A 12,042-nucleotide genomic window follows, 5' to 3' on the forward strand; every position below is an offset into this window, starting at 1 on the left:
ACAAATGGGGGTTTAAGCCCCAGTTGCATGGCTGACCAGAGAGTGAAGGTACAGGAGGCTCCTCCATCAGTGGTAGCCAGGGGAGACTTTCCTGCTTCTGCCCTTCTTGATGCCCCCCACCCCCTGTCAGTGTCAGGATAGAGAGGAAAGTCACCACCACAAGCTAGGGAGGGGAGGAAAGAGAAGCAGGCACTGGCCCCTCTGGGGGGATGTGTAGCCTCCTCACTGTGACTGTCTTCATTGGGAAATCTGATCCAAAGGAGGACTTGCTCCCTGATTGGGAATAAGCACGACACTAATGTGTCTTTGTGTGCTTGGGTTTCTCTGTGCCTGAAAGATGAAGCGTGGGGTGGGGGTGGCTCGGCTGTAGCTGAGACGGAATTCTTCTGAGCAATGTGGTTGTGTTTACTGGGAGGGTGGGAGGGCCAGGCCTGCTTTTTTCCTGCCTTCCAGGCTCCAGAGATAAGGCAGAAAGTGGGGATGAAGGATAGAATGGGTAATACTCTGAAACCACAAGAAAGAGTTCTGGTTTTTGTCTCTGCCCCACAGCTCAGACGTGCTCCTAGGGCATCTGGGGGAAGTGACTGCCCCACCCCCAGCCCACTGGGGTCCCAGCTTACAGGAGCTCAGGGCCCTCGGTGGGCATCCTCTACTTCTGTTCTTGTCATTGTCGTACATTAACTTATTTCAACCTTTTGACTCCTATCCCCACCCTCAAATTTCCCTACCAAATGAAGCTGGCCCTAGAACTGGGCTGTCTTCCTTGCCTCTCAGCACCAGCTGAAGCCCCAGAGACCCTGGGCAGGTGACAGGACCAGGGATGGCATGCACTGGCCTTGAAGGCTTTTTAGCAAGCCCATCTTCCCCTAGACCAGTAATGGTGAAGCTTTTAGAGCTTTAAGTGATACAAACGTGTGTGCCATAGGCTCACTACTACTGACCAAGACTCTGGGATCACTGTTGGCCCCTTCAGGAGGGCTTTGCCCAGCCTGGACCCCAGACACAGAGCACTCTTAAGGTAACCAGGTACCAAAGTACTGGGAATAGACAGTTTTCTGGTATAAAAAACACCACCACTTTTATTACTATGCTGGGCAGCATATTTTTTTAAACAAAAGTATTTTTATAAAAATGCGGGTTGGGATTTCAGGGACTGAGAAACTAAAGAATTCTGTTTTATTCTGACCCAAAATTCACTATAGTTTCCACAGCATAGCCCTGGCCTGATCTTATTGAAGTGACTCCAAATATTTGGTGGCTGCTGATGGAATTTTTGCCCACTTGGAGGAGCATGTTGGGAGATCTAGTACAGGCCACCATACTGGGTGGCTGGGGCACAGGACACAGGCATCCTTTATGCTGACCTTCAGACCTTCCAGCCAGTCAGCCGGAGACTGGGTGCACGCCCCCTGGTGGAGGGGAAGCAGATGCAAGGTCTTTTAGGTGGTCAAAGAAGACTGATTTCTCCTGTCCCAAAGAGCTTCTCCCCGTTTAACCTGCATCCTCCTCTTATGTTTCTGGACTCCCCAAATGAGAAACTAGTTAAGCTATTTCAGTTGGAGAGATGACAGACAGATCTAGGCAAAGTCTTGAGGAAGCAGACCTGGGTATCGCTCCCTTTATCCCACTTTGAGTGAAGCACTCAGTTTATGACAGGAAAAATCCTGCCCACTTTGAAACCCTCTTCCTCCTAGGCAGTTCCATTTTATTTTAAGAGAAAAGACCCTGTGGACTGTTTTCTGCTGGATGCTGAGGGTCCCAGCCTCTCTCCCTGGCCTCCAGTTCCGTCTGGGCTTGGAGGCAGAAATGTATACTCTCTGGTGTCCAGGCAAGGGTGGACCAGGAGCAACCGGGAACAGAAAAGGAGATGGGCAGCTTAGTCTGCGTGTCCATTCAACTTATCACGTGGTCCAGTTCAGCAGGCCAGGTGGTTCCTTGGGCTTCATCCTGAGTGAGACAAGGCTTGGGGACTTGTAGTCACCATCTGGGGAGGGCTCAACACTGTGGCCTCCCAAGTTGGGGGGAAAGCCATGGATAGAATAGATGCCAGGGTGGGCTGTTGGGGATGCTGGCACCCCCATGAAGCCAGCCACATTCCCATGGGAATGGGAATATGGAGACATGCATGGGGAAGGGATGCCCTCTGGAGACACAAGGCAGGGGCCCCCTGGGCTCCCAGGTCCTGGGCTGGGCCACAAGGAGTTCTGCATCTGAAAAGAGAGGGAAAAAGAAAGTCCATGAGCCAGTGGCCCTGGGAACTATCAGTTTTACCTCGTAGTGCTCTCTCTGTCTCTGTCTCTCTGTCTGTCTCTCTGTCTGACTTTCTCTCTGTGTCTCTCTCTCTCTCTGTGTCTCTGTCTCTGTCTCTTGTCTCTGTCTGTCTGTCTCTCTCTGTCTCTGTCTCTGTCTCTGTCTCTCTCTCTCTCTCACTATCCTTGAGGTCCCAAAAAGTTTCCAGGAAACTTCTACTTGGCCTAGGGCTGTCTCTTGGAACGTAGGAGGCCCTTGCCACTGCTAAACTTTCTTCTGTGATTCCTTTGTGTTCTGAGTGCATCACTCATGAGGCAGGCAAAAGCCTCAATTTTGCAGAGGAAAAAGTTAAGTGATTTACTCAGGTCACCCAAGGCCCTGATGCTGCTCCAGCTTCCCTTGAGCCAGAGCTAATCTTGCTGGTGATTCTGTGGAGCATGGCTAAACTCTAACTCAGAGTGGGTGGTCTGGGGCCTTACCTGGGGATGGCTGTCAGTGCGAGGCAGCACAGAGATGTCATAGGCAGCTGTGAAGGGGTTCCGACCCTCCTGCATCTTCCCATAACGCTCACGCTTCCGCCACTTGGCTCTGCGGTTCTGAAACCAGACCTGAGGAGGAGTGTTGCGGGGTTTGAGGGCATGTTAGAGCACCTGAAGAGTGCACCTTCTAGGGAGAGAGCTGACTGTTATGTCCTCCCATGGGCTTGGGGCTGGCTCCTGACTAGAAGATTCTGAGCTGCTTATAAATCTACATTGTTCTCTGGGCCGTGGGAGACTGGGAGAGGCTCAAGCCCGAACCATGTTTATTGGTCCCAGGGGTGCCGGCTACCATTTTCCAAGCTGAGTCAGAGTCACTGTTTCTCCAGCCTGGTGTGCCTGGCTAGGGTAGTAAGGGGTCTGTGGACATCAGATGCCCAGAGCACTTCCTGGGAGGCCCGGTGCCTAGATTATTGGGGTTCTACTCTCATTGCTTTGTCTCCTTTTCCAGGCTATCCACCTTGCATCATCGGAGAAATCATAAAGACATTCTGCTCAGATCATGGTCCTTTTTTTTTTTGTCTTTTTCATCGGTACCAGGGATCCAACTCACGACTGCCTGCTTGCAAGGCAGGCGCTTATGCCGCTGAGCTAAATCCCCAGCCCCAATCATGGTCCCTTTTATACCCTCAGTAGCTCCCTGGAGTCTTGGCCTAGAGCCCAGCTTCTTAACAAGGCCCCTTGAAATTGGTCTCTGCCCCCTCCATAGCCCCATGTCCTACCCAGCAACAGTACTCAGTTGTTCTTAGTTGCCTCCCAAGCTCCCAATCTTGTGATCCTTTGAGACTGTCCTCAATTTTGTTCCTTCCTACCTTTGTTTAGGTTTTTGCTGCCGGGGTTCCCACCTCCCCAGTACACATATGCAGGTGGTGCACCTCCACTGGACATGTATAATACCCTGACCTCTCTCACCAATACTGTCACCAGGATCCATTTGGGAATTGCTTCTGTTCATATATAGGCTCTTATGAGGTGAGGATGGCATGTCTATTTGTTGTGCATATTGCATACTTAACTGGGATGGATATGTTGTTTGGTATATGCCCTATACTGTTATATTTATGTGTATTGGTGTGTATATTTTTTATTTCTATCATTTAATGTTTGTAGATCAAGGTCTGGGAGAGATGTTGGTAATATCAAAACAAAAGCAAACACAACTACTGCTTTGCAGGCATCTAGCTAGAAATCACAACAAAAGAAGTTACATGCATGTGAGTGTGTATGCATGTGTGCGTGCACGCACACACGTGAATGCACAATCCAGCTATTCTGGCTGAGATGAAATGAGATGAGAATCCCCACACAGACTGCCTTCCCCAATGGTCATTCCTACTCAATCAGGTGGGTTAAGGTCCTGACGATTAAGAGGATGTACATACACCTAGCCCCTCATTCCCAGGTTCCAGAGATGTCACAGCAGATCTGGTCAAGGTGAGGGAAGGCCACCCTGTCTGCTCAGTTTTCTGGATTTTCTGTCTCTACCCTCCCTCCCTCCCTCACAGATGAAGCAAGGCCAGCCAATCTGATAACTTTACTGGGAGTTACTTCCCTTTCAACCCCTCTTCCCCTTAGAATCCCTATTATAGACCTCTGCCTCGCTGGGACCTGCTCCATACATTATCCCCTGTGTGGTCTTATTATTCCTCTCCACAGGGTGGGCTTATGGGTAGGTATCATTTGCCTGCCAAAGAAAACTTTCCTACTCTAGGGGCCTCAAAAATTGGGAAAGCTTTTCATGACAGATGTGTTGAATCCATCTGTTAGGACTTCTCTGTTCCATGACAGCTGTCCTCTACAGACTAGTCTACCAAGTTTCATGTGCCCCAGAGCTGGTCCCTGCCTCAGCACCTTCAAAGAATCTCTGGAAGGGCTACATGCAAGATTTAATAAGTATGAGTTTTGCTTCTGTTAGGTCTTAGTGCTGGGTGAACCTGTTAGAGCAGCCACCTTCTCACCTTTCCCTAGAAGCCCAAGTCCACGGCTCCCAGCGCCTTCCGCTTGGTATCAGAGAGCCTGCAATGAGTGAGTCCCTTCAAAAGAGCCCACAAACCATCTTTGTCTTGGGCCAGACTTACTCTTTCTCAAGCCCCAACCCTGCTTGGCACATTCATGCTCTTTGATAGACTTTCTTTCCTCCTTTCCCAGTGTCTGCCACCCTCCACTCTGCAACATGAAGAGAGCTACAGCTCCATCCCTGATGTCTGGTCTCTGTGGGGAGAGTTAGTGGGGTGGAGGAGGTCCAAACCAGGTTCTCCCAGCTAGAGATAGAGAGTTGGTAGAGGCTGAATGTCACTGGCTCTCAATGACTCTGATGCTACCAGCAGGTACCTTCCCATCCTGGGTAGCTACCTTAGGAGCAGCCCTCATATGTGTTCAACATTCACTGCTTATCAGGTGCTACCTAAATTGCTGAGATTCAATGACATGACTCAAATCACTTGACTAGCTGGTAAGTGGGGCACATTTAGAACACCTACATAGTCTTTTGACTTTAAGATGCCATTATCTGTCCATGCATGCATAAACCTCAGCCTGGCTGGAAGGGCCTGTGCTGCAGCAGAACTGGACACACAGAATGAGTCCCACAAGCCCAGGCTTAGGCAGGCTGGGGGGTAAGGATTGCTCTCAGCCCTTCCACGACCTGGCCCATAATCTGAGTGGCTGAGATATCCAGAGAGCCTGGTGCCCAGAGTGCCCTCACCTGTACCCTGGCCTCAGTCAGATCCGTGCGCAGAGCCAGCTGTTCCCGGGCGTACACGTCAGGGTAGTGAGTTTTCTGGAAGACTTTCTCCAACTCCTCTAGCTGGAACGTGCTGAAGGTGGTACGATTACGGCGCTTCTTGCTCTTGTTCTTGGCCAACTCCATGGAGTCAGGCAGTCCCGGGGAAAGAGGGACACGCAGACTGGCCAGGCAGGGGCCTGGAGAATCTTGCAAGTTAGAGGGCCGGTCTCTGGGGCCCCCTCTGCAGTCCAAGGGCAGCTGGGGGAAGCTGGCAGCTTTGGAGGCCTTCTCCTCAGCTGCAATGGAAAACAAAAAGGAGGGTGGAAACCAAACCAGGGGGGTTTGTGGGTGGAATGGAGGGAGGGAAGAACATTGAAGCTTCAGTCTCCGCCTCCCCCTTCCTCTTCTTTCTCTTCCCTTCCTCCCAGCAGGCACCTTCTATGGGAGCCTGGCATTCAGAGGGCTGCTTGCTGAGCCTCCAGCTGGGGAGGGGGCCCTGGGGAACCATGTGCTCTGTGGTCTGGGCAGATCTGCTGGGGCCAGAGAGGGATTCATTTCGGGGAAGTGCTCTGTGGTAGTGCATCCCACAGGGTGTGGAGGTGCCAGGATTGGCGCCACGGCAAGGACTGCCACTTTGGCAGGCCAAGAATTGGGGCAGGGAATGAGGGTAGGATAGCTGACATCTCCCACCCCTGCCAGGAAGCCTCCCTTATTCCAGACTCTTCCTTGGTTCCCATGTTATATGCCCATAGCTCTGTTCCCAGGACCAGGCAGGCAATGCATGAAGATACTCAGACCACCTCTGACTGGTCTGGCTGTGCCTTGTTGCTTTGAACTCTTAAGTGTCAGGTCAACAACATCAAATCTCCCAGTTCTGGAATAGGACAAATGGGACATATGATTTTTCCAAAAGGATGGCTTCTCTTATTCCTCTCAAAGTTGGAGGTCTAGGCAAGGACTTAAGCTCCACCAACAGAGAGGTGGAGGCCAGGTAGGTATGCTCAATGAAGGAGAATTGAGAGGGCAGTACCAAGGTGAGGCACCTTCTCCACTATTTGCACATCCCCTCCTCCAGAGTTTCTGATTGCTCTCCTTTTGCTCATGATTAACAGACAGGGAGGGCTCAATTGCAGACTGGGAACAGTTCCCAGCAGCCCCACACTGACATGCTAACCCTCACTCAGGAAGCTTGACAGAGCTCTATGATCAACTAACAGAGCTTGGTAAAAAAGAAAAAAAAAAAAATAAGTGACCCTAGTCACCTCACCCTCTCTTTGGCAAAGACCCCTGTGTTGTCCCCATGAAATCCTTCTTCAACAGTCTTCTGAGACGGCAGCCACGATGCCACAAAGATGGCCCACTGCCTCACAGCCTCTTTCCTGGCTTCAGGCCCATCTCCAGTAGGGGCCTCACCCCCTGGAAGGCCCAGTGAGCAGGGACTTGGTTTCAGGTCCCTGGTGGTAAGGGACTTGAGAGATAGGTTTCTCAGGATGTGGGTCAGATGAGTCCCTGGTCTGCCTTGTGAAGGACAGTTTGACAAGGTCCTCCTCAGCTGGAAGGTGATTTATGACCTCCCAGGACCACCCAGACTATGAAATAAGCTCCTCATCGTGGAGCTTAGAACAGCCAGAAAAGGATTGGCCTAGAACAGCCAGAAAAAGGATTGGCCTCCAGCTACACCCCTCCAGCAGTGACAGCCCAGACAGCAGGTCTTCCTCACAATTCAGGTGACACCTAGGGGGAGAAACATAGCCTCTGCCTTCCATTCTTGGCCAACATATTTTGTTTTGGCGATAGTTTCATTTGGTAGAAGGTGGACTCATGAAGTTAAATGAAAGAACTAAAAATAAAGCAAGGAGGCTGTAGGGGGCACCCCACACGTGGCAGACTCCCAAAATGGAGTTTGGGTTCTCAAAAGAGGCTGTCTTGGATTCCAGGCAAAAAAGAGGTGAGAGTAACTTAGGGCAAGGGTTTAGGGTATACTGCAGGGAGCTCCCCAAAGCCTTCGACTTGCTCATCTCGCTCTTGAACCTTTAGTGTCTGTCTCAACACAGCCTACTCAGAGGAAATGATAAGATCAAGGGTCTTTGAATTTGCTCTCTTCACCCAGCTGTCAGGGTAAAGGGATGAAAGCACGGTAGGGTTTTTCAGAAGAGCTACTCCCTGAAACAGGCCGAGCCCACTGGCCTCTGTTTACTTTCCATGCCTAGCCAATCTACAGATCTCTTAAAGGACCTGAGAACTGCTTCCATCCTTATTGCCCTTGCCTTGAAACCTCCTTGATCAGCTGGAGGTCTCCAACGGGAGGATAGCATGATTCCTCTTTGAGCGATAGGATTGCTTCTCAAAGAACACCAAGCAGCCTCCTGACAAGGCCTGGGAGACAGCCAGATAGAAATGGAGTAAACGGAGGTCTGCAACCAGGGAAAGGCAGCCCAGGAATGGAGGAAGGCTGCTGTGGTAAGGAGGGCACATGTGAAGTTTGTGTAGGATCCTCTGCACCTGATTCATACTAGGTGGGTGACAAAGAGTACACATTTGGACTTCAGGAGCCTAAGGCTCAGCACCCAGATCCCTTACCTGAGTCCTCTACCCGCACAGATGTGAAGACTAGTGACCCTAGAGGCAGTCTGTCCACAGTGAAAGCCAGGAGCCAAAGAACTCTGACCCTGAACCAGTCCTCACATCTGCCAGTCTCTACTAGATGCTGCCTCCAGGCAATTGTGCAGCATTGAGCTGTACTTCTAGGCTGCCTACACAGCACACCCAGATGGGTAACTTCCATTGCAGTGGTGGCAGCAAGACCAACCACTGGGCAATCTCCACGCATTGCAAATTTGTTCGGCATAAACTCTAAAGGAGTGCAGAATTTCTTGAAGCCTGGACAGTGGCAGCTTTGGGCGAGGATCCGCAGCCACTGTGGATACAAATGTGCACAACAGCCTTTGGGGCCGAGGTGTTCTCCGGAAAGAATCTCAACTTCGTCCGCGGTTGGACCGGTCTTGGGATCTGTGCAGCGGACAAAATTTCATCAGGAGTCACCTCCAGAGGGCGGGTTACCATGTCAGGGAGCAAGTTTAGGGACAGACTGGTGGCCTCGGGGGAGTAAGAAGAAACCGCTGGGCAGCTCCCCAAATCCTCAGGGTAGCCAAGCGCCACAGCGTGAAGGTGGCTGGCACTGCTAGGGCAATGATCTGGTCCAGAGCACGGCTGGGCTCTGCAAAGGGAGGAATGAGGCCCGCGGGCTTCCGGAGGGAGAGAAGCGAGCGCGAGGCTTCCAAGAGCGCAACTGCGGGGTCTTGGAAAAGACCGTGCCGCAGATGGGGCGCAGCTGCTAGCTCACTGGTCTGAACTGGGAACGCTCGGAGCCCAGTATTTTAAAAGCAGGGGAATAAGGCTGTCTTCTCCTTGCCCTCCGCTTCCCTTGTATTCTGTGGCTCAGAATTCCCTAGATTCTGTGGCTCAAGCCTCTTACACTGCTCCTCTCCGGCAGCCTTACCTAGGTCTGCTTGGCTGCGGAGCCTTGAGCTGCCCGCAGAGCTCAGGCTGGGAACCTGGGGTGGCCAGCGGCGGCCAGTATCTCCACCAGGCTCTCCTCGAACCACTGCGTGCCTCTTTTTCGTTTGGCCTGTTCTCCTTTCAGCTTGAAAATTGATTTTCGTATCACACCTGTTTTCATTTGGAGCGTTCCATTCTTTTAAGATGTCTTTTTCCCTTTCGTTTTGTCTGCTCTCTCCTCCTTCGTCCTTTCCTCACTTATTCGCTTCGTTTGATCTTCCACTGCTTCTTTGTCGTTTGCTCGTTCATTTATTCCTTTGTCACTCATGCTCAGCTGCTGACTGTCTTTTACCTCTTGATCTGGTAGCCCTCCCCTGTTACATGACCAAGTTTCTTCCTTTTTTGGTTTACTGTTTACACTTTTTTTCCCTGTATTTCGTTGTCCTCCTTCCCTCACCCGGCCGTCGGATCTCAGATCTCGGTCTTCCGCTCCAGCTCTCAACGAAGCACGCATTGCCAGGACTGTCCAGGCGCCTGGGTGCTCTGTGCAGAACGCGCTCCAATGGCGGGACGGTGGCCCCTGGGCTGGGTCCCGCCCCGTGCGGAGCGCTGAGCCAAGCCGAGTACCTGTCCCCGGAGGTGCTCTGGGCGCTGCGCGGCCGCCTGCCCGTCTGGCAGGGATCAGAGGAGCCAGGCCAACTGCTTCTCATTAAGTCCCAACGGTGGTTTTTATCAGGAGAGCCTCTTTCAAAGGACACAGACATGAAGCTCCGCGGGCTAACTCATTTCCTCTGCTGACCCACACAAACCTTCCCACCCTCCTCTACACGCTCACCAACCCCGACTGGACGAAGGCCAGAGCTGCCAAGCCACTCTGTGGAGGCCCACGAGGCACCAGCATAGCACAGGCAGCGGAGGGACGGCGGATCTCAGAAGGTCCAGCTCTTGGCCTCAGCTGCAGGATGCAGCAGCATAGAGGAGATGGCCTGTAGAGACTCCTACAGGTAGGTTGATGCAGTGGGTGGCGGCGAGGCCGCGGACCAGCCTGCCAGGTCCCCAGTTCACATGCATTCCGGGATTGGCAGGGTCCAACCGGGCTTTGCACGCAGCTCAAGAGTGCGAGAAGACTAGGGTTTAGGCCTGCCTACGGCTGTTTTGGACAGCTCAGTGCTGAGGATCCGGTGCAGGGATCTTGAGATGGCGAGAAGAGTGGCCATCATCGTACATGACGGGGGAGGTCAGGTCAGTCTGAGATCTAAAAACATTTATTCGTTCTTGAGCTCTGCGGAACCAGCTGTGGCCACTCCGCGGAACGCCCAATGCACAGGAAGCGATCTTCCGGGGACGACTAGGTGGGAGGAGGAGAGGTGCCAGGGCCGGCCGCAGCCCTTGGTCACTCCGGGTCAAGTCCCAGCCTCTGCACCCTCAATGGCTGCAGACAAAACCTGTGCGTGTCTCCTGCAGCGTCGGGGCTCGTTGTGGCTCCCAGGCCTTCGGCCCAATCCGGACTTCTGGGTCGGTTGGTGATCGCTCCAGTTTAACTCCAGTCTAGCATGATCTCTTTTCTCTTCCTGGCTTCAGCCGCTTTCGCCCTGAATGGGCGCCCCGCTGTCTCTGCTCCACCCTCCCGCGACCTCCCGCCTCCCAGTCCCGCTGCCACCGGGAACACGGCTGCCTATGCTTCCCGCACTGCGCTGGCCTCTGCCTGGCCCGGGCCACCCTCAGTGTGGCTTCCGCGGCAACGGGAGTGCAAAGTGAGATGGACAAAAAGTTAATAGGCCAGCGGGAGACCGAAGCCGCGAGGCCCCTGCGGGCCAGGGAAGGGAAGGAGAGGAGAGGGTCGAGCTGCGCGCTACCCCCGCGTCGCGCGTTACCTTCCGCGGGGCCTTCGTAGAAGTGGCCGCCGTTGAGCGCCGGGCCTGGCCCTGGGTCCTGCAGGTACTTGGCGGGCGGCTTGGCGGGCTCCGGGAGGTAGGGCTCCAGGGGTCCGCAGGCCGGAAAGCGGGTCAGCCGTGGGCCTCGGGGCGGCGTGGGGTGCAGGTGAGGCGCAGGGGCCGGCGCTCCCTGGGGGCCCGAAGGCTCGTCCCCCGCCGCCGCGAAGGGGCCGGGTGTGGGCCCCACGCCGAAGGGCGCACAGCGCTCAGGGTCCATGCCGGCTCCGGGCAGTCAGGCCGCCGGGCTCCCGGGCTCCGCTCCCCGCGCGGCCTGTGAGCGCCCGCCAAGGGGGAGGGACCTGGGCTCAGGGGCGCGGAGCCCCCGGGAGCGGCGCGCGCCGCGGGGGGTGGGGGAGTAGAGGAGGGGACCCGCGTCTCTGACTTAATGCTGGAACTATCCACGTCACGTGCAGCCCCGCGCGTCGTTAACCCCTCGGAGCCCGGGAGCCCCCTATTTCACCCCGAGTTTAGTGTCCCAGGCATTCTGAGGAGCGGTGGAGGAAGATTGCTTGCTGTCTTTTGAGGGCCGGATCCCTTTGGTCTACCTATCTGGGTGCGATTCCGGCTCAGAGCTGCACCCTCGACTGCTCCCGTTAGCCAGTCTAGTGGGTTTTGCCTTTCCAGTGGGTTAGGCAGTGTGACGTTAGATCCTTAACCTTCAACAAACACTTCTAGTCCTGGTCTCTGGACATCAGGCGTGGGAAGAAGCTGGGGCAGTAGTTGGGCTGCCCCTTTTCCTAACTCTTTCTAAGGACTAGAAAAAAGGTCACCTCAGCAAGCACAACTCCCTTAGAGATCTCTTGTTTTGCACAGGGACAGCAGGCACATGGTGTGGAAACAGCTATAAACTGTGAATGGGGCTGGACGTTATCATTAATTAACCAGTCACTTGGTGCCATGCTCTGACTGGAGGGTGGAATTAATCTCAGAGTGCTATGAGGAGGTTTCAAGGCAGAGACAGGACAGGGTAGACAAGGAGACTCAGGATTGAACAGGGCTTGGCACAGGCAGCCTTTGAACAGGTGGAGGAGCCATACCCGTGAGCAGCAAAGGTGGAGTGAAGCTTTCCAGAGTGTCCATACAGGTCCTGTCTGTTACT

At 53.7% G+C, this 12,042-nt stretch overlaps 1 protein-coding gene across 1 annotated transcript; it reads right to left on the minus strand.

The window, feature by feature from the left end:
- Positions 1-1,684: 1,684 nt before the first annotated feature.
- Alx3 (ALX homeobox 3) lies at positions 1,685-11,254 on the minus strand. The gene is made up of 4 exons (XM_003479217.4): positions 10,884-11,254; positions 5,491-5,807; positions 2,730-2,858; positions 1,685-2,210 (listed from the first exon to the last, which is right to left on the minus strand). Exons 1-4 carry the CDS (start codon positions 11,158-11,160, stop codon positions 1,902-1,904), a joined length of 1,032 nt encoding a protein of 343 aa, XP_003479265.1. The 5' UTR covers positions 11,161-11,254; the 3' UTR covers positions 1,685-1,901.
- Between the last annotated feature and the right edge of the window lie 788 nt (positions 11,255-12,042).

Source organism: Cavia porcellus, unplaced genomic scaffold (assembly GCF_034190915.1).
Source record: "Cavia porcellus strain 051 isolate PalLab524CR breed Dunkin Hartley unplaced genomic scaffold, mCavPor4.1 scaffold_1, whole genome shotgun sequence".
Lineage (NCBI taxonomy): Eukaryota > Metazoa > Chordata > Mammalia > Rodentia > Caviidae > Cavia > Cavia porcellus.